An 18,240-nucleotide genomic window follows, 5' to 3' on the forward strand; every position below is an offset into this window, starting at 1 on the left:
TGGTCTAAAGTGTTACTGGTGCCTACGTGGTGGGGAGATGCTTTCATTTCTGTCATTTCCCACTCATGTTCCTGTGAGTTTACATCTTTCAGAAGTTTCTTTACTGTCATTTTACTAAGGACTTAGAGAAAAGAGGCGGGGAGAACATGCATGGCAATTAGTTATGTTAAACTAGAAGACCTGATATTATTTAAGAAAACAAGGCGGACTAACTATTTTCCCCTAACTTTTTGATCTTGATACTTTTTTGTTCATGTTTACATAAAATGTGCTTACTTGAACTTTGAAGTGTGTTTCAGGATAGCTTTTCTAACTTTCCAGAACTCCTTCTGTTTGTTGTTTTTGAGTAGTATTAAAAAATAGAGCCTCTTGCTTTCTCAGTTCTTGTCTGTTCCTTGACTTCACTTTTATCTGGACCTCCTCTTTCCCTTTCCCTTTCCTTCGAGTTTCGATACTACTCAATTTCAGTTCCACTCCAACCAGTTTCTCCTTATTGTGGTCTTCTCTTCTGGAAGTGATCCTTGGCTTAGTTTGAAAATTTCACAGGTGCTTCACTGCTCCATCCCCTTTAAAGCTGACCATGGACCTTTGTATTCCTCTGCTATTGGGTTGGGCAAAACTGTGCTTTCAAAGAATACTTCCTGGCTGTGTTCAGTTTTTTGCACGCTCAGGATGGAGAGTGAGATGTTCCTTTGCTTCCCTCTGCTTTCTCCTGCACAGATGCTGATACCATACAGGTCTTGTGACTGTTACTGCATTGTCTTCACCTGCATGTATTTTGGGTTCCATAGGGATATCATGTCACCTGGTTTAATTGTAAATGTCCATGGATTTTTGGTTTTGCTCTCTAGTTGCTTTTAGTGGTGGGTTTTGTTTTGCTTTATGTGTGCATTCAGAGAAATTTTAAAACTTTGCTGCCATCTTCTTAGAATCTTCCTTCCTTAACTTCTTTGTGAAAAAAATCAAATAAAAAATCAATTCTGTGGCTTTCAATCCTGTATTATGTCATTTTTATTGTAAATTGGCTCTTGATAAGTACCTAAGTGTTATTTTTCCTCACTTATTTTCTTATTGAATAGCATGCATCTTGGGGACATATAATCAATACCATTTGGATAGATTACCTTCTCCGTGCAGAAATACCTATACCAAAATTAATTCAGCTAGTATTTATTAAAATTCTGTGAGTAGAAATTCCGTTACGTGCCAGGGATACAATCATGAACTATTTACACATGTTGGCCATCTTTTTTATTTGTGAATTCATTCAATAGTAAAAAATGATGAAGAAAATGAAACTATTTGGATTGGATTCACCTTTTATAGATTTAACAAATGTACGCACAAAGCGCCGTGGTAAGCTCTGAAGATTCAGTGGTTTACAAGACACAGTCCTTATATTTAAGACCTCAAGGTTTTATAGGGGGAGACAGCTGAGTAGACATGCAATTAACGTTTGTATTGTAAGTGCCACCATAAGGGTAAGTGCAGGAGCTACTAGCTTTTTACAAGAAGTAAAAGTAAAAAAAAAAAAAAAAAAAAAAAAAGAAGAAGTAAAAGTGAGGAAAGATTACGTTCATATTTTGGAGAATACGTCTCCCCAGAAACCCCTTATAGTTTTTTTTTTTCAGTGCATCAAATCATACACTACTACAAAATAATTTTTTAAAACTTGTTTAATTTACTCCATTTCCTACAAGGTAATCATGTATTTTATTCTTCCATTTGGCCCACTGGAGAGCAGTTTTGCATTTTGTTTTTCTTGGGAAAATTCCACACTAACTGATGGAGAAATAAATGAATCCATCAAAAATTTAGATTAAGAAATTGAAAAGGAGCTAAGGAGAAAATAGAGCATAAGAATCTTTTTTTTTTCATATAATGAGTTTATTTACTTCACTTACTTGAAAAATAACAACCTGTCTGGATTTTATCTGCGTGTTTGTGTGTGTGTGTGTGTTGACAAGTTAACTGTAAATTTATATAATATCTAAGATGCGACTAGGCCAATGCTAATATTTTTCTCTTTAGATCCCATACAGTGGTCCACAGACCAAGTCCTGCATTGGGTGGTTTGGGTAATGAAGGAATTCAGCATGACCGATATAGACCTCACTACGCTGAATATTTCCGGAAGAGAACTCTGTAGTCTCAACCAAGAAGATTTTTTTCAGCGGGTTCCTCGGGGAGAAATTCTCTGGAGTCATCTGGAACTTCTTCGAAAATGTATAAAATTGAAATTATTGTCTATTTGCATTGTAGCTTAAGTTTAGTTTTATTTCTTTATAACTTTGTTTTCATCTAAATTGTTCATTGATAATAGCAATAATAATTAACACTTATTAATTGTGTAAGGCTGTGCTGAGAGTTTTATATGTATTATCTCATTTGATCTTGTACTAATGCCACAGATCATTACTTTCCCTATCTTTTCAGATACATAGGAATCTGAGGCTTAGAGAGCCCCTACAAGGTTATAGAACCTAGGGTGAGGCAGAGCCAGGATCCAAACCCAGGCAGACTAACTCTAGAATCCAAGTTCTGAAGTAAAATTCTATGCCCTGCATTTAGCTCTGTTCATATATTCTAGTTGTTGACTTCTGTTTCATCAGTCACTTCTGTCCTTTATGCTCATCTTCTAGAAATTTAAGATTATTTGTTCACAGATGGCTTCCCTCTCATTCCCTTCATTATTGGGATTAAATCTTTTAAAATGTCTTTTAATTGAATGGGATCTTAAGGGAGAAAGGGGAAGTGTTAAGTATGCAACCCACCATCTTGAATTGGAAGCCACTGGTTATAGTGTTACCATGTTGCTTGACAGACATTATTATTATGATTATGGCTGTCCAACAAAAAGAGCTCAAATAGATGTAAATTATTTTGCTTGAATTTTAATCCATCTTATATTTCAGTGACTGTTAAAATATCTTAGCAGTAACCCATTCCCTGACGCTGTTAAATAAATCAGGAATGCTAGCCAAATCCATATAGTTTTCAGAATTTGTGAATAGGACACTCTGACTTTGTTTTATAATGGTTATGGATGAAAATGTAACTGGTAGCATTTCATCCTACTGTGTACCCAGTAAGGGGACAGATCTGGTAGAGGGATTTTTCACAGTCATTTAATGTTTAGGGTTTTCATCTGCTGTTGAATAAGAAATAAGCTCTGTAAAGAGGCTTTCCTTCATTGTTTTTATTGGTAGTATCTCTCTTGTGTTGGTTCTCTTAAATATTAGGAGGAAAAAAATATTTAAAAGACTTATTACATTCATTATATTTACAGGGTTTATTTCCAGTTTCAGTTCCTATTAGATAAATAAGTTGAATGTTCTGGTTGAAAGTTTATCCTTGGCTTCACAGGTTTTCTTCTCTGCAGAGCTTTTCAGCTGAGTAAGGTAAATTCTGAATTGTTTCAGGTTTTTAACATGTAAGTTATGTTTACAGAAACATTTTCTTGTAGGGACTCTCGAGAATAGAACAAGGACAGTGTTTAGACTACAGTTTCGTTTTTCTCAAATTCATGGTTTTCGCTCTGTCTCCCGGGTCAGCACTTTTTGGTTGTTTCTCTCTGGTTCTCCCAGTGCATCTCAAATGTTAAAGCTCATTCGGAGACTTTTCCTAGTACAGGGGGCAGAGAAATCTTGTGTATCTTTCCATCTCCTTGCAGTCAGTAGTAGAATGGGTCTTCTTCAGAAGAGCTCTGCTCTGGAATTGTTTTGTTTTCAAAAGTAACAAAGCCCCAGAGCCTAGATGAGTACCTTAGGGAATTCCTTGCTTATCTGGCCGTGGTTCTTTGCCTGGCGAGGAAATCCCATCTGGTTTGGGAATCTAATTCTCAGAATCTGGGAATGGATAGGGTGATGTGTAAGGCTGTTTCTGGCAGACTTTCTATAATTCACAAGCCTTACCTCTCAGAACAGGCTCCTTTGGGTCTAGTTCTCTGGCCCCTCCTGTAGAGTGAAGTCTACAGCATATTTCTGAAAGGCATTTATTAACCCAGCATTTATTATGTTTTCCTCAATGATCTACCAAGGAGACGCAGTACTGAACAGGTAGCGCTCCATCTTTACATATTTGTGTTAGTTTTCCCACCCGAGCCACCAGCTTCCTGCAGCTTCCCTTCTGGTGAAACTTCATCGAAGTCCTGCAATACATGGGGAAGATAATTAGGAAACGTTCCAGTAGGACCAGCTCTATGATGTCCTTCTTCGTGTGAATATGTCTTCTGTCACCAAAGGCACAAAGCTCTCAGTTTGCTGAGGGTCTTCTTTAGAAAAAAGAATTGCCTTATACCTTTAGGGTCCAAAGTTTCTTCATAAAATGGCTCCGTACGCTCAGAGCTTTGTCCCTTAGGGCTCTGCTTCCTTCATGCATGACCAGGATTTGAGGGCTATAGAGGAATATGATAATTAGAGTGCCTGTATGGTCTTGGACCAGCCTTTCCAAAGCCCCTCTCTTTCTGTGTTCTGCCTTGTTATCTTGAGAGTTCCCCAGGAAACAAACCAAACTCCACTCTGAAAATCAGGGCTGAGAAGCTGATCTTACAGATCAGTAATGCCTGTGCTGTGTGGCGGTGACTCTCTTTCGCCTCTTTTTGGTCTAGGGCACTGTGTTCATTTACAGTCACGAATGGAACAATTTCATTCCAATAGCACTTTGCCTTTTCAAGTTACTTTTATAAAATGTGAGGGAAAATATACCACAAATATAAAGCATGCATTTTTCTTCAAGAGGGGCAGTGGTTCTTGGGGAGAATGCTCAGAACTAGGAATGTGGATAAAAGAATAGTGTCTTCAATTTACTGAAAAGTTAACTGTGTTTCAGGCATTGTGCTTCTTAAAAATATTTTCCTATAATCCTTACAAGCACCTCATAAAGTGGTAGGTGGGGGTATCTCATTTCAGTATGAAGAAATCAGTGGTGAAGTTGGTTGAATAATTTACCATAGTCACACAGCCAGTAAGTGAGTGCTAAGATCAGAACCCAGATCTGAGGCTAGTTCCATGTAATTGTTTAAACTCCCAAACTCAGGACCCCCAAAGAAAGCTCCCATCTGATAGGTAGGATTCAGATCTCTTTTTAGTTTCCCAGTCCTCTCCAGCTCTGTGTCTTTAGTTGGATCCTGGCGTGGCATCCTAAGTAGAACTGTGTTGGGAGCCCAGGCCCCAGGACTCACTCAGTACACAGATGACTGCTGGTAGGTGCAATTTCAGTTCAAGAGAGAAGCATCCAGTCTATGACGGGCACTAAATAGGCTGAAGGAATATAGACTGGGAAGTGTAACTCTTGTCTGAGAGGTAAAGAATAGCATTTAAGTAGGGAATAGCAACAGGTGAGTAATGAATGCTTCTCCAAAGGGTTACTAGGACCTTTTACACTGTAACTCATGTTGAAAGCTGTATTTGTAGACATGTTAAATTATTTAGTTCAGTTGTGACACTGAGGACGGCTACAATTCCACTGAAAATTTGGCTGTCTTTAAGAAGAAGCATTCTAAAGTTAAAGCCATTTTATTAAAAAATGGATGTTAGAAAAGTAAATTATGATGCTCTCTCAGATCATCTTGAAGAGAAAGAACCTTTTTGATGAAGAAAGTATCTAAATAATTTCATTCTGATGTATATTCTTATCTTTGATCTGTTATTGAAGATTTCCTATTTTACATAAAACATAGATAAATAGATTTAGAATAGGTATTTACATTTAGAAAACCCTGGTTCTCTGAATAACTTTTCTGAACATGAAAAGAATTTGGAACTTTCCTTCTGCTACTTCTCGTAAAAATATCTTTTCCCTGTAAAATGACTATCAAGGATTTTTTTAGGTTATTATGCCAATAAGTTTCAATTGTTTGATGTTTTGCTTTTTTGTTTGCTTGGTTTTTGTTTTAGTTGTGGAGTTGTTGTTTTTTTTTTTTTTTTATTAAGTTGAATTTTACTGGATTGGAGTTTGCATTTCTGATTTAAGTGAAAACAAAAAATTTTTATGTGTGTTCTTCAGATGTATTGGCAAGCCAAGAACAACAGATGAATGAAATAGTTACAATTGATCAACGTGAGTATTCATGTGCCCATAATATGTGGCCCAGTAAGAAATGTTTTCTTTATTTAGTACTGCAAGGTAGTAAAAAGAAAAACTAATTTTTAAATTTCGTATGAAGTATTTTAGATATACAAAGAAATAATAAAGTATAACCAACATCTGTATATACCATAAGAGATAAAACTTTATATATCAGGTTTACCTGTTACAGATCCCATTTTAAATGACTGTCCTGAACTTGATGTTTATTATTCTATGCATATTTTATCTTTTTACCAACTTACATAACCATAAACACTTTAGGGCATTGTTGTATACATGTCTAAACTTTTGGGGGAAAATGGTGATATACTGTGCATATCCTTTTGTAACTTGCTTTTTTGTTTAACATTTATGAGACCCATGTTGATACACGTAGTTCAATTTTATTTTCACTGCTATATATTATTTTTAAAACTTTGTGAACATCATTGAATGAATATTGTAAGAATGCATGTGAGATTCTCTGGTTGTAATATCACGGGGTTTCTACCCTTTCAACCTTACTAGGTAAGACCAAAGTTTTTCTCAAAGAGGGTATGTTTGTACTCTTATCAGCGGTGGAACGTGAATTCTCATTTGTCCACATTCTCCAAAATTTGATAAACCATTTTTTATGAACAAATATTTTACAAAATAGATTTTTAAAATAACTTTAATGTATCACTAGATTTATCACATCAGTAAGTTTTTCCAAAATAAGGAGACCAACTTTTATTCGCCATGTTAAGATTCACAAACTGTAATACCGACATTATACCTTATCCTCTGAACTTGTGCTGAGGTAATTAGAGGGGCGTTAGTTAAACTAATTGCATTTTATTTCTTTCAGTAATTTTTTCCACTGTTTGTATTGGAAGGAGAAAAAAAATTTTTTCCCTTGTCTTGCTTTGCAGCTGTGCAAATTATTCCAGCATCAGTGCAGTCTGCTACACCAACAGCCATTAAAGCTATAAATAGTAGTGCAAAGGCAGCTAAAGTACAAAGAGCTCCAAGGATTTCAGGAGAAGATAGAAGTTCACCTGGGAACAGAACAGGTATTTTTGCATTATCATCTGATATTTATAAAATTTGTCGAATTATGTATATTTCGTTTTATTTCACAGTATGAAAATGTGAATATGGACTGTTTCTCTGGCGATACTTAGCATTTGTAAAAAAAAAATTTGTGTTTTTAGTGTGGCCGAGGTATGCACTAGAAGACCTGTGTGTTGTCTTTTGCCCTCTGTTAATCCATAGCATTGTGGTCAATGTTTGTCATTTTTGTCAATTTTTAGGAAACAACGGCCAAATCCAACTGTGGCAGTTTTTGCTAGAACTACTTACTGACAAGGATGCTCGAGACTGCATTTCTTGGGTTGGTGATGAAGGAGAATTTAAGCTAAATCAGCCCGAACTGGTTGCACAAAAATGGGGACAACGTAAAAATAAACCTACAATGAACTATGAGAAACTTAGTCGTGCATTAAGGTAAGAATTTATTACTTTTCTTTAAGTATCAAACCTTTCTAAAAAATAGCTTCTTATTCTAGTGTAAACACTATTATGTAATGATGTTAAAATACTCGTTTATAAAATGTTGTTTTCTTTATGTAAATAAAAACTAATTCACATTTATGTTAAAAATTACTTCTTAAAAATTTTTACTAATAATTTGAGGTACATAGAGTTTTTTAAAAGATGATTCTAAGATTATTTGTTTTTATCTGATTTAAAAGCATGTACTATGTTTAAAACCAGCATATCTAATCTTTGAGGTTTCTGCTGTTTACATAACAGAGATGCTATCGTTTGGTATAGGTGAACTGAATGAGTGTAAATTCTAGCAAATACGTAGATATTGTCAATTTTTATAATTAGATGCAAAATGTCAACCCATTTCCCTGTTTTTCCTTCCCCCACAATCTGCCTAAATCTGAATATCCAAACTTTACATCAGTTGAGTTGGAGTAGAATAATTATTTATAATTTCTCGTAAGTGGTATGAAAGTTTTTGACATAATTACTGTCATAAATTATGCTTATTACAACGATAGAAATTCAGTATGTGCACTTAAGTGTCTGAGAAGTAAGATATATAGGAATTATGTCTATTTTTTTGGAAGAGTGAATTTGGTAAAGCAGTTCTGCAGTTTACTTCCGTATTCCTAAATAACATGCTTTTACTGCTACTTCATGTTTCACTAGAGCGTTGTTTGTGAATTGCACACGGAGATTACGATTTACCTCTCATCATTAACACACACACCCTTCCCATCCCTTCATCCAAGTGTAATTATATAATTACGTGGAAGTGTTGGTTAGATCAGTATTTATTGTTACAGGATCATGGCATGTAAGTACTATTACATAGTTTATCATGATTATTTTTCTTTTCCAGAATGACCATTTGTTTTCCTTAGCATACATAAGTAACTACAGTGCTTTATTTTCAATGTACTTATCACTTATTCAGTCTCAAACACTTTGCCAACTATCTGAAGATCCTTTCTGTATAATCAGTTTTGACAGTTGATGTGATTGTGTACATAACAAGTCCCCTCAAAATTACAGATGAATTATTAGAATTAATAATTAAGATGTCAGTTCTCCCCAGATTGGTCTAACTTTCAATGCAGTAACTGCCTGAATAAATGTTTTCATAGAACTTGACAAGATAATTGTAAAATTTATATAGGAATATAAGGTATCATGATAACCAGGACACCTGAAGAAGATTAGTTAACAAAGTGGGAAGACTTGCTCTACAGGATATTGAGACTCACTGTAAAGCTACAACAGTAAGACAGTGTGCTCTTTGCTTAGGATAGACAAATAGACCAAAGATTAGAGTAGATAGCCCGAATAGAACCAAGAATATAGGAACATTTGATTTAAAGATGGCAGTGGGGAAAAGACCTACTTTTCAATCAGTAGTGCTGGGACAGTTGACTATCCATATTGACCCCTTCCTCATAGCATACTAAAAATCAGTTCTATGTCGCTTGTAGCTCTAAATGTGAAAGTAGAATAGGGAGGCATCTAGAAATACCTACTTGACTTCAGTAGATGAGGATAGACATTAACAGAGCCAAAAGCACTAACATAATGGAAAAGATCAATAAATTGGACTACATTTAAATTTAAAACTTTCGGTCATCAGAAACCATCATTAGGAGGGTGAAAGTCAAGCCACACATATCTGACGTAAGACTCTTACCTGGAATATCTAAAGAACTCTTACAAATCCATAGGAAAATTAGGAAAAATGGGCAAGAAACTTAAGCAGACACATTAGACTAGAGATTGTCCAAATGGCCAATGAACATATGCAGTGGTGCACAGCCTCATTAGTAATCAGGGAAATGTATTTTTATTTATTTATTTATATTTATTTATTTATTGGCTGCGTTGGGTCTTTGTTGCTGTGCACGGGCTTTCTCTAGTTGCGGCGAGCAGGGGCTACTCTTCGTTGCGGTGCACAGGCTCCTCATTGAGGTGGCTTCTCTTGTTGCGGAGCATGGGCTCTAGGCGCGCAGGCTTCGGTAGTTGTGGCACACAGGCTCAGTAGTTGTGGCTTGTGGGCTCTAGAGCACAGGCTCAGTAATTGTGGCGCACGGGCTTAGTTGCTCCGTGGCATGTGGGATCTTCCCGGACCAAGGCTTGAACCCGTGTCCCCTGCATTGGCAGGCGGATTCTTAACCACTGCGCCACCGGGGAAGCCCAGGGAAATGTATTTTAAAACCACAATAAAATGGTACAGTGCACATCCCAGAGTGGCTAAAACTAAAATAATTGCTTGTACCAAGTGTTGGTGAGGAGATGGAGCAGTGGGAATGCTTCTACACTTTTGGTAGGAAGGTAAACTGTGGCCGATAACCCAGCAGTTTGTCTTCTAAGGATGTACCAGACAAAAATGTACATATATGTTCACATGCGTGCTTATAGCAGTATTATTTATAACATCCCCAAACCAGAAACCACCCAAAAATCTATCAACAGTAGAGTGAATAAATAAACTATAATATACAAGGGAATACTGTGTATCCATTAAAAATGCACTGATATGGGTGAATGTCACAAACATAATGTTCAGTGAAAAAAATCCAGACCCAAAAGAGTATATACTGGATTTATATAGTAGAGTTTAAAAAAAAACAGCAAAACTAAATTACAGCATTTATGGATGCATGTTTGGGTGATAAGACTATAAAAAGAAGCAATGGAATTATTATCATGAAACAGGATTGTGTAACCTTTTAGAGCAAGGGAGGGGTGATGACGGGGAGGCGCCGCAGAGGAGCTCTAAGGTGCTGACAGTGTTCTGTGTCCTGACCTGAGTCACAGTTAACAGGGGACTGTCCACTTTGTAATAAATCACTGAGCTGTTCGCTTTTGTGTCCTTTCTGTTTGTGTAATATATTTCCCAATTTCAAAGTTTTTTAAAAATATAAGATAAAAAAAAAGGGGTGGGGAGAAAAGAAATCATATCCATGAAAATACAGGCATCGAGGCTTCCCTGGTGGCACAGTGGTTAAGTATCCGCCTGCCAATGCAGGGGACACGGGTTCGAGCCCTGGTCCGGGAAGATCTCACATGCCATGGAGCAACTAAGTCTGTGTGCCACAACTACTGAGCCTGTGCTCTAGAGCCCACGAGCCACAACTACTGAGCCCATGTGCCACAACTACTGAAGCCTGCGCGCCTAGAGACCGTGCTCCACAACAAGAGAAGCCACCTTAATGAGAGGCCTGCGCACCGCAATGAAGAGTAGCTCCCGCTCGCTGCAACTAAAAAGAAAGCCTGTGCGCAGTAACGAAGACCCAACACAGCCATAAATGAATGAATGAATGAATGAATGAAAGAAAATACAGGCATTGTGTACCTTTCTACTTTCTTCATTTTAGGGAGGAAACAAATGCAGTGAGTGCTGTTATATGTGGTCGTATGACGCATCTACTAGATTGGAGGAAGTATTAAGTAAAATTAAGTGTTAATTTAAATGAGAATGTATGGGTATGACGTTTTATAACCTCTTACCAAGAAACATATGATTATACCAACTCCATTTTTGTTTTAGAAATGTAAAACCACTTTCCCTCTTCATTTTCCTTTTTTCGCAAGTGTCTTATTTGTTACAGCCTTACATATTATGTAGAAATTTTCTTAAGAAATTGAAATGCCTACAGCATTTTAACTGGATGACAAGCATTTGTGGTTTGTGGGCTGAGATCTAAATTCTGTATTAATGTAATTGACAAAAAAGGAGACAGGAGACTATGCCCAGTGTGTTATATCTCTTACTGGGAAAGTGAACATAACCATTATACTTTAGCTGTTCTAGAATTAGGGAAAGATGACATAATTTCCTGCATGTAGTCTTTTCATTAATGGATTTTTGGTTAAACTGAGTGATTTTTATAATAAAATCCTGCTAAATGTGATCGTTTGTACCACTGGTCCTTTTGCAAATAGTTGTTTCTTTTGTAACAGCTCTTCGTCAAATGGCGCAAATGGGCAGTGCAGTTTTAAAGTAAAGTCTCCAAAATCTGCCAGCCCAGAAAAGTTTCGACTTACCTTTTTTTCCTATTATTGGAATTGGCAGTGCATTTGGGGTAAATAAAGTCTGTTTTCCAAAGTAAGTATAAATCCAACTCTGTTTTATATCCATAGAAAACAGCAATAAACCAGACTTCTAGAGTGATTTACCCAAATGTACCTGTGTAGGTTTAGAAACATTGTTTCTTTTATTTATTTATTTATTTATTTATTTATTTATTTTTGGCTGTGTTGGGTCTTCGTTTCTGTGCGAGGGCTTTCTCTAGGTGCGGCAAGCGGGGGCCACTCTTCATCGCGGTGCGCGGGCCTCTCACTATCGCGGCCTCTCTTGTTGCGGAGCACAGGCTCCAGACGCGCAGGCTCAGTAGTTGTGGCTCACGGGCCTAGTTGCTCCGCGGCATGTGGGATCTTCCCAGACCAGGGCCCGAACCCGTGTCCCCTGCATTGGCAGGCAGATTCTCAACCACTGCGCCACCAGGGAAGCCCAAGAAACATTGTTTCTTTATGATGTCCTCTTTTATGTTTTTCTGTATCCTCTCTTTTTTTTTTTTTTAAGCCCTTTTGCTTACTCTTTTGAGGCTCCCTATTGGTTTGGAGAATTTCTCTGAAAGAGGAGAGCCTTTACATATTAAAATGATAAAGATGAAAGCATAGCTACATAATAAAGGATTTTGTACAAGACAGAGAGGAAATGGACATTCCAACAATCCAAAGAATATGTGTATTAAATTTTTATTCATATTATATGAATAAAGCTATATATCAATATAGCTTCTATTTTCTAGAGGGCTATATGTGGCAATCATTGTGTGCTAAGCAGTTTACAAAGATAATCCTTTTAATCTTCAACAATTCTATTAGTGTTAATACTGTTTTTTTTTTTTAAAGAAATTCACGTTCTTTTATTTATTTATTTATTTATTTATGACTGTGTTGAGTCTTCGTTTCTGTGCAAGGGGTTTCTCTAGTTGCGGCAAGTGGGGACCACTCTTCATCACGGTGCGCGGGCCTCTCACCATCACGGCCTCTCTTGTTGCGGAGCACAGGCTCCAGACGTGCAGGCTCAGTAATTGTGGCTCACGGGCCCAGTTGCTCTGCAGCATGTGGGATCTTCCCAGACCAGGGCTCGAACCCGTGTCCCCTGCATTGGCAGGCAGATTCTCAACCACTGCGCCACCAGGGAAGCCCCCAGTAATGTTTATTTTTAAATCAGTGTTTCATCGTAATTTTTGAAAATATGTTTTGAAGATTTAGTACGTAAAATTTTAGAGTGCTTAGCATTGAAATTTTGTTCTGAAGTTTCCTTGGATAATAACATTAAATATTTTATATAAACTCAGTGTTAATTGCTATTGCGATAGATACAATACTAGGCTTCTTATGGCATAATCTGTGAAATATTGTAAGAAGTCCAAATTTTTTAATTTAATTTATTTATTTATTTACATCTTTATTGGAGTATAATTGCTTTACAATGGTGTGTTAGTTTCTGCTGTATAACAAAGTGAATCAGCCATACATAAACATATATCCCCATATCTCCTCCCTCTTGCATCTCCCTCCCACCCTCCCTATCCCACCCCTCTAGGTGGTCACAAAGCACTGAGCTGATCTTCCTGTGCAATGCGGCTGCTTCCCACTAGCTATCTATTTTACATTTGGTAGTATATATAAGTCCATGTCACTCTCTCACTTCGTCCCAGCTTACCCTTTCCCCTCCCCGTGTCCTCAAGTCTATTCTCTACGTCTGCATCTTTACTCCTGTCCTGCCCCTAGGTTCTTCAGAACCATTTTTTTTAGATTCCATATATATGTGTTAGCATATGGTATTTGTTTTTCTCTTTCTGACTTACTTCACTCTGTATGGCAGTCTCTAGGTCCATCCACCTCACTACAAATAACTCAATTTCGTTTCTTTTTATGGCTGAGTAATATTCCATTGTATATATGTGCCACATCTTCTTTATCCATTCATCTGTTGATGGACACTTAGGTTGCTTCCGTGTCCTGGCTATTGTAAATAGAGCTGCAATGAACATTTTGGTACATGACTCTTTTTGAATTATGGTTTTCTCAGGGTATATGCCCAGTAGTGGGATTGCTGGGTCGTATGGTAATTCTATTTCAAATTTTATTTCAAATTTTATTTTCTGTTTTGTTTGTTTTGTTTTTGGCCGCACCACACGGCCTGTGGGATCTTAGTTCTGCAACCAGGGATCGAACCCCGGTCCACGGAAGTGAAAGCCCATGTCCTAATCACTGGACCACCAGGGAATTCCCAAGAAGTCCAAATTTAAAATTTTTTTATATAGTCCTAATGTGTTTTCTCTTTTTTAAAGGTATTATTATGATGGGGACATGATTTGTAAAGTTCAAGGCAAGAGATTTGTATACAAGTTTGTCTGTGACTTGAAGACTCTTATTGGATACAGTGCAGCAGAGTTGAACCGTTTGGTCACAGAATGTGAACAGAAGAAACTTGCGAAGATGCAACTCCATGGAATTGCCCAGCCAGTCACAGCAGTAGCCCTGGCTACTGCGTCTCTGCAAACAGAAAAGGATAATTGAGCCCAGGACCTTTTGGGAGTCCAAGGTCTTTCTTAAATGTTAGAGCAAGTATTGCTCTTACCTTTATTACTGAATTTGAATCTTCTTTTATTTCTAGACTGTACAATCTGTTGCATGATTTTTTTATAAATATTTCATACTCTTGTGAATTTGGATCTTTTTACTTTGAGCATATATTTTAGAAAATATGTATGTTAAACGATCACCACAATGTCTTTAGGCAGGTTCATTGTGGGATAGTTTGTTAACAGTCAAGAAAGCTAAACTGGTCAGTATTAATGTCTAGCCCAACCAAAAATAGCCAGTAGCTATTGATGAAAAATAAATGAAAGTATCTCCAGGAAACAGTCTGGCTTAACTATTTTTGAAAATATAACTGTTTCCCCTCTCTGCTGCTTTAGATGTTGCTTTTACATAGAACCAGAAAATGGAATTTTTCACAGCTGAAGCATGTATGCCTGTTTCATCTAATCAAGCAGAGCTAAAATAGTCATATCAAATAAAATTATAATATTGATAAATTACTGAACTAAGAACATCACGTTATTAAAGTAATTTATATATTTGCAAGCAAAGGACAGTAAAAAGACTGGCAGAGGAACAGTGCTGAAGAAAGAGATCCAGGTTTAAATCTGGCTTTACTCAAGCCAATTTTAAGAATTTACTGTATAGCTATTTCATAATGTCAGGCCAAGAGTTTAAGTTATTATAAGAGAGGCATTAAATTCTAATAAACCAACTATTACAAAAATTCTCAAATGATCTCTGCTTTCCCTATCAGAGATCTAAAAAACTGAAAAAGTATACCTCAACCCAAAAATAAAAGTTTGGTTTAGTTTGGTTTGGTATGGCTTTTTTTTTTTTTTTTAATTACCCTGTAGTGCTGGTTTATTATACAAAGCAGCTTATATAGTCCTGGGTTTCTGATGAAGTGAAGACTTTAAATCAGTCAGTAGTACTTTACCTTTCAAGACATTAGTAAATTACTTGCAAATAGTTTTAAAAGGAAGTTTTGAACTCCAGTGTAGGCAGACTTTTCTTAAAACAAAATTTCCCATGTATTTAATTTTTTCCTTTGAATATTATATATGAGTGTACAGATATCTATATGTCCAGTTGACCATCTTATATATATATACATGTACACACATATAAATGAAGACATAATATTCAAAGCAAAGATACTTCAAAAGGTGATAACTCAAAAAAAAAGGTGATAACTCATTTAAAAAATTCTTTAAAAATTAAATAATTCTTACATATGTAAAACTGTTTACTTAACACAAGCCAATACGAAACAGAAATGGCTAGAAATGTCTTTCTTTTTTTCTTGCTTGCTGTGCTTGGTTTCCTTGCTTTTTTTCTTTTTGTTTTAAGATATTATGCACGAATCATGATATGAGATACTGGCAAATAATCCTCTTATAGCAGAAGATTGATTCTCAAATATTACTTTATGTACCTTCTCCCTCATCATCGCCTTTAAATCCATCCCTCTAAACAGCCTAATAAGAGCTCAGTACTTCTGACTAACTAGGAGGAAAGTGCCGTGCTAATGCGGTCAGAGAGGCGCTGCTAGCAGTGGCTGCCGCTAGTGCTAACTGGTGGTTTGGAGAGAGCCATAGGGCAGGGGTCTCAGGGGCAACGCGTAGAGGAAGGCGTCGGTGACCTGCTTTTCTGGGAACCTCAGATCATACTACGAAGTGTTCTGCTGTCGGACTGCAACGTGTAATGTCACGTCATTCATATTTTTATTGTGTCTAAGTCCTCTAAGACCCTGCAGTAGAATCTAAAAAGAATAAAATTTGTAATTTCCATTTTTACCTTTTTATAAACACATACAGAATAGACTGACAAATTATTAGTTTAATTTGGATGCTGTGATTGCAAGAATATCTGAATAGAATAGCAATATGAAATAATATATAGAAGCTCTAGTTCAGATAACAGATAGCTAAAAAGAAGGTTTGCACCGTCCTCTGACGGCCTGGGAAGTTGACAAGTCACTTACAGTTTTAAAATAATAATAATAAAGTTTACTCTTCTGGTATGTTATCAAGAGCTTAAAAATATTGACTTTTTGATTTAAAATGCTTTGGGGGAGACATGTTAAAGTTTTAGCGAAGATGACAGATTTCCATTATGTCTCAACTGTATGTATATATATTTTTAAGACAAGGAACACCCATATTTCTTCTAGATCCCTAAAATCAAACTATTATTTCTTTTTTCCTTATGTGTTCCTCAGATACTTTTTTTTTTTTTTAAAACCACATTCTATCCATTTTCTTCCTTTGCAGTTTTTATTTTATTCCTCATTATCATTTGAACAGAGACAGTTCTCATACATGATCAGGTGCTGTTTCTTTTTTCTTCTTTGCCTCTCACCATTGTTTTCTGCACCATAGCATAAGTAATGAGACTAATTTCCCCAGTTGACTCAAGAAACTTCTGTTACTTTGTCTCAACTTATAAATAAACTATTTCCATTGTCCTTATTGAGGTTGCAGTTATCAGAAGCCAAGTAGTCTTTTCTTTTGTTGAAAGATAACTTGTGTTCTGAAAGAAAATATAAAATAATTTGCTCTGCTTTTATGAATGAAATTTCCATAGAAGAATTTACAATATATTCAAAAGGGAGAAAGATAAAATTATTGGCCATCTTCCATACCATGTAAGTACAAAAATAATGAAGTGTGTTCAGTTTTGTTTTAAAACTTTTTTTCCACATGAGATTCTCATTGAGCCAACTTTCATACATATCTTGCTGACCTTAAGTTTAGAAATTTGTGTTGGCATCAGAAAATCAAACAAATTAGGCAGAACTGCTCTGTGGTTGATTGTCACATGAATTGACTCATCACATTTATTTTTGTGTCAGTCTGTGTCAGTTAATTAGGAAAAATTGTTTAGTTGTTTTTCTCCCCTGAATAAATGGTGAAATTCAACTATGATATTTCTTTAAAGGATTGTGCCTCCGAATATTTTTGGTGAGGTCTGCTGTTTTACATATTCATCATTTTATGCTACTGCCTTTTAAAAAGAACTAATGTATCTTTGAAATAGCACAAAAATGTTTTAAAATTCATAATTTCAAAACAACATGTGACTAACTTAATGTCTTCATATCTAGAGGGTATAAAAATATTGATATTTCAGTGATATTTCACTTGCTGCCAGAAAAAAATATTCTCAGTCTTTTGTAAGAGGGAAGAGGATTTTTGCATACATTTTTACTCTTTAAATAAAGACACTTGTACTGTCATAACAACAATTATGTATTTCTTTGTGGCTTTTTTTTTGTAATTTTACATAAGACAGTTATTTTCTATTTTTACTCAGATAAAAAAATATTTGTGCATAAAATGTAAAAATAGTAAAATGAGAAAAATAAAACTATTATACAGTATATTTCTGTGTTTTTTAGAAGTTTTTTCCCCATCATACAGATAGTCTCAAATTCCTGGGATATTAGGTTAGATGAAAATATGACAGTTCACATCTAGTATATTATGCATATAATTCCCATATACTTTACTTAAAAACTATCAATTTGGGAAGAACAAATTCCACTGAACTAAAATTAGGTGTTAGAGAGTTTAGTCTTAAGAAAATAAATGAAAACCCCATCCACAAAGCTGAACTGTTTCAGAATAGCAACAGAAGAAATGGTAACACTGAGTACTTGTCAGAAGGGAAGTTGATGATCGTTAAAATAGAAATTCTTAGTAAAGTTTGTGGGTTTTTTGGTTTGTTTTGTTTTTAATTATGAAAAATTACCTCTCCATGTTGGCTGAGAAACCAGGACCAGAGTATAGAGGAGTGAAAGGGGACAGGAGAAAAACCTGACTTAAGCTTTTGTTTATGGTCAAGCAGTGATCACATTTTGACTGACATGCTTTAAAAAGAAACAGTTTGAGTGAAATAAACTGCTTTTCACACTGTCTAATTTTATCTAGTTTGAAGTGATGAAAATCATCAGTTAGGAAATTAGTGAGGTATATTTGTCCTCCCAAGACACTTTTTTTGTGTACAACTTTAAAGCTT

At 35.9% G+C, this 18,240-nt stretch overlaps 1 protein-coding gene across 6 annotated transcripts in view; it reads left to right on the plus strand.

Annotated features, from left to right (window-relative positions):
• Positions 1–17,602, plus strand: part of GABPA (GA binding protein transcription factor subunit alpha) — a 38,813-nt gene extending 21,211 nt beyond the window's left edge. For all 6 annotated transcript variants that reach the window (XM_007164141.2, XM_007164144.2, XM_007164139.3 and 3 more), the window contains exons 6-10: positions 2,032–2,226; positions 6,007–6,060; positions 6,984–7,124; positions 7,365–7,557; positions 13,965–17,602. In XM_007164141.2, coding sequence (XP_007164203.1) covers positions 2,032–2,226; positions 6,007–6,060; positions 6,984–7,124; positions 7,365–7,557; positions 13,965–14,193 — 812 coding nt within the window. In that variant the 3' untranslated portion in view covers positions 14,194–17,602. The remainder of the gene's footprint in view (positions 1–2,031; positions 2,227–6,006; positions 6,061–6,983; positions 7,125–7,364; positions 7,558–13,964) is intronic.
• Positions 17,603–18,240: the final 638 nt, after the last annotated feature.

This window comes from Balaenoptera acutorostrata, chromosome 4 (assembly GCF_949987535.1).
Source record: "Balaenoptera acutorostrata chromosome 4, mBalAcu1.1, whole genome shotgun sequence".
In the NCBI taxonomy this organism is placed as follows: Eukaryota; Metazoa; Chordata; class Mammalia; order Artiodactyla; family Balaenopteridae; genus Balaenoptera; species Balaenoptera acutorostrata.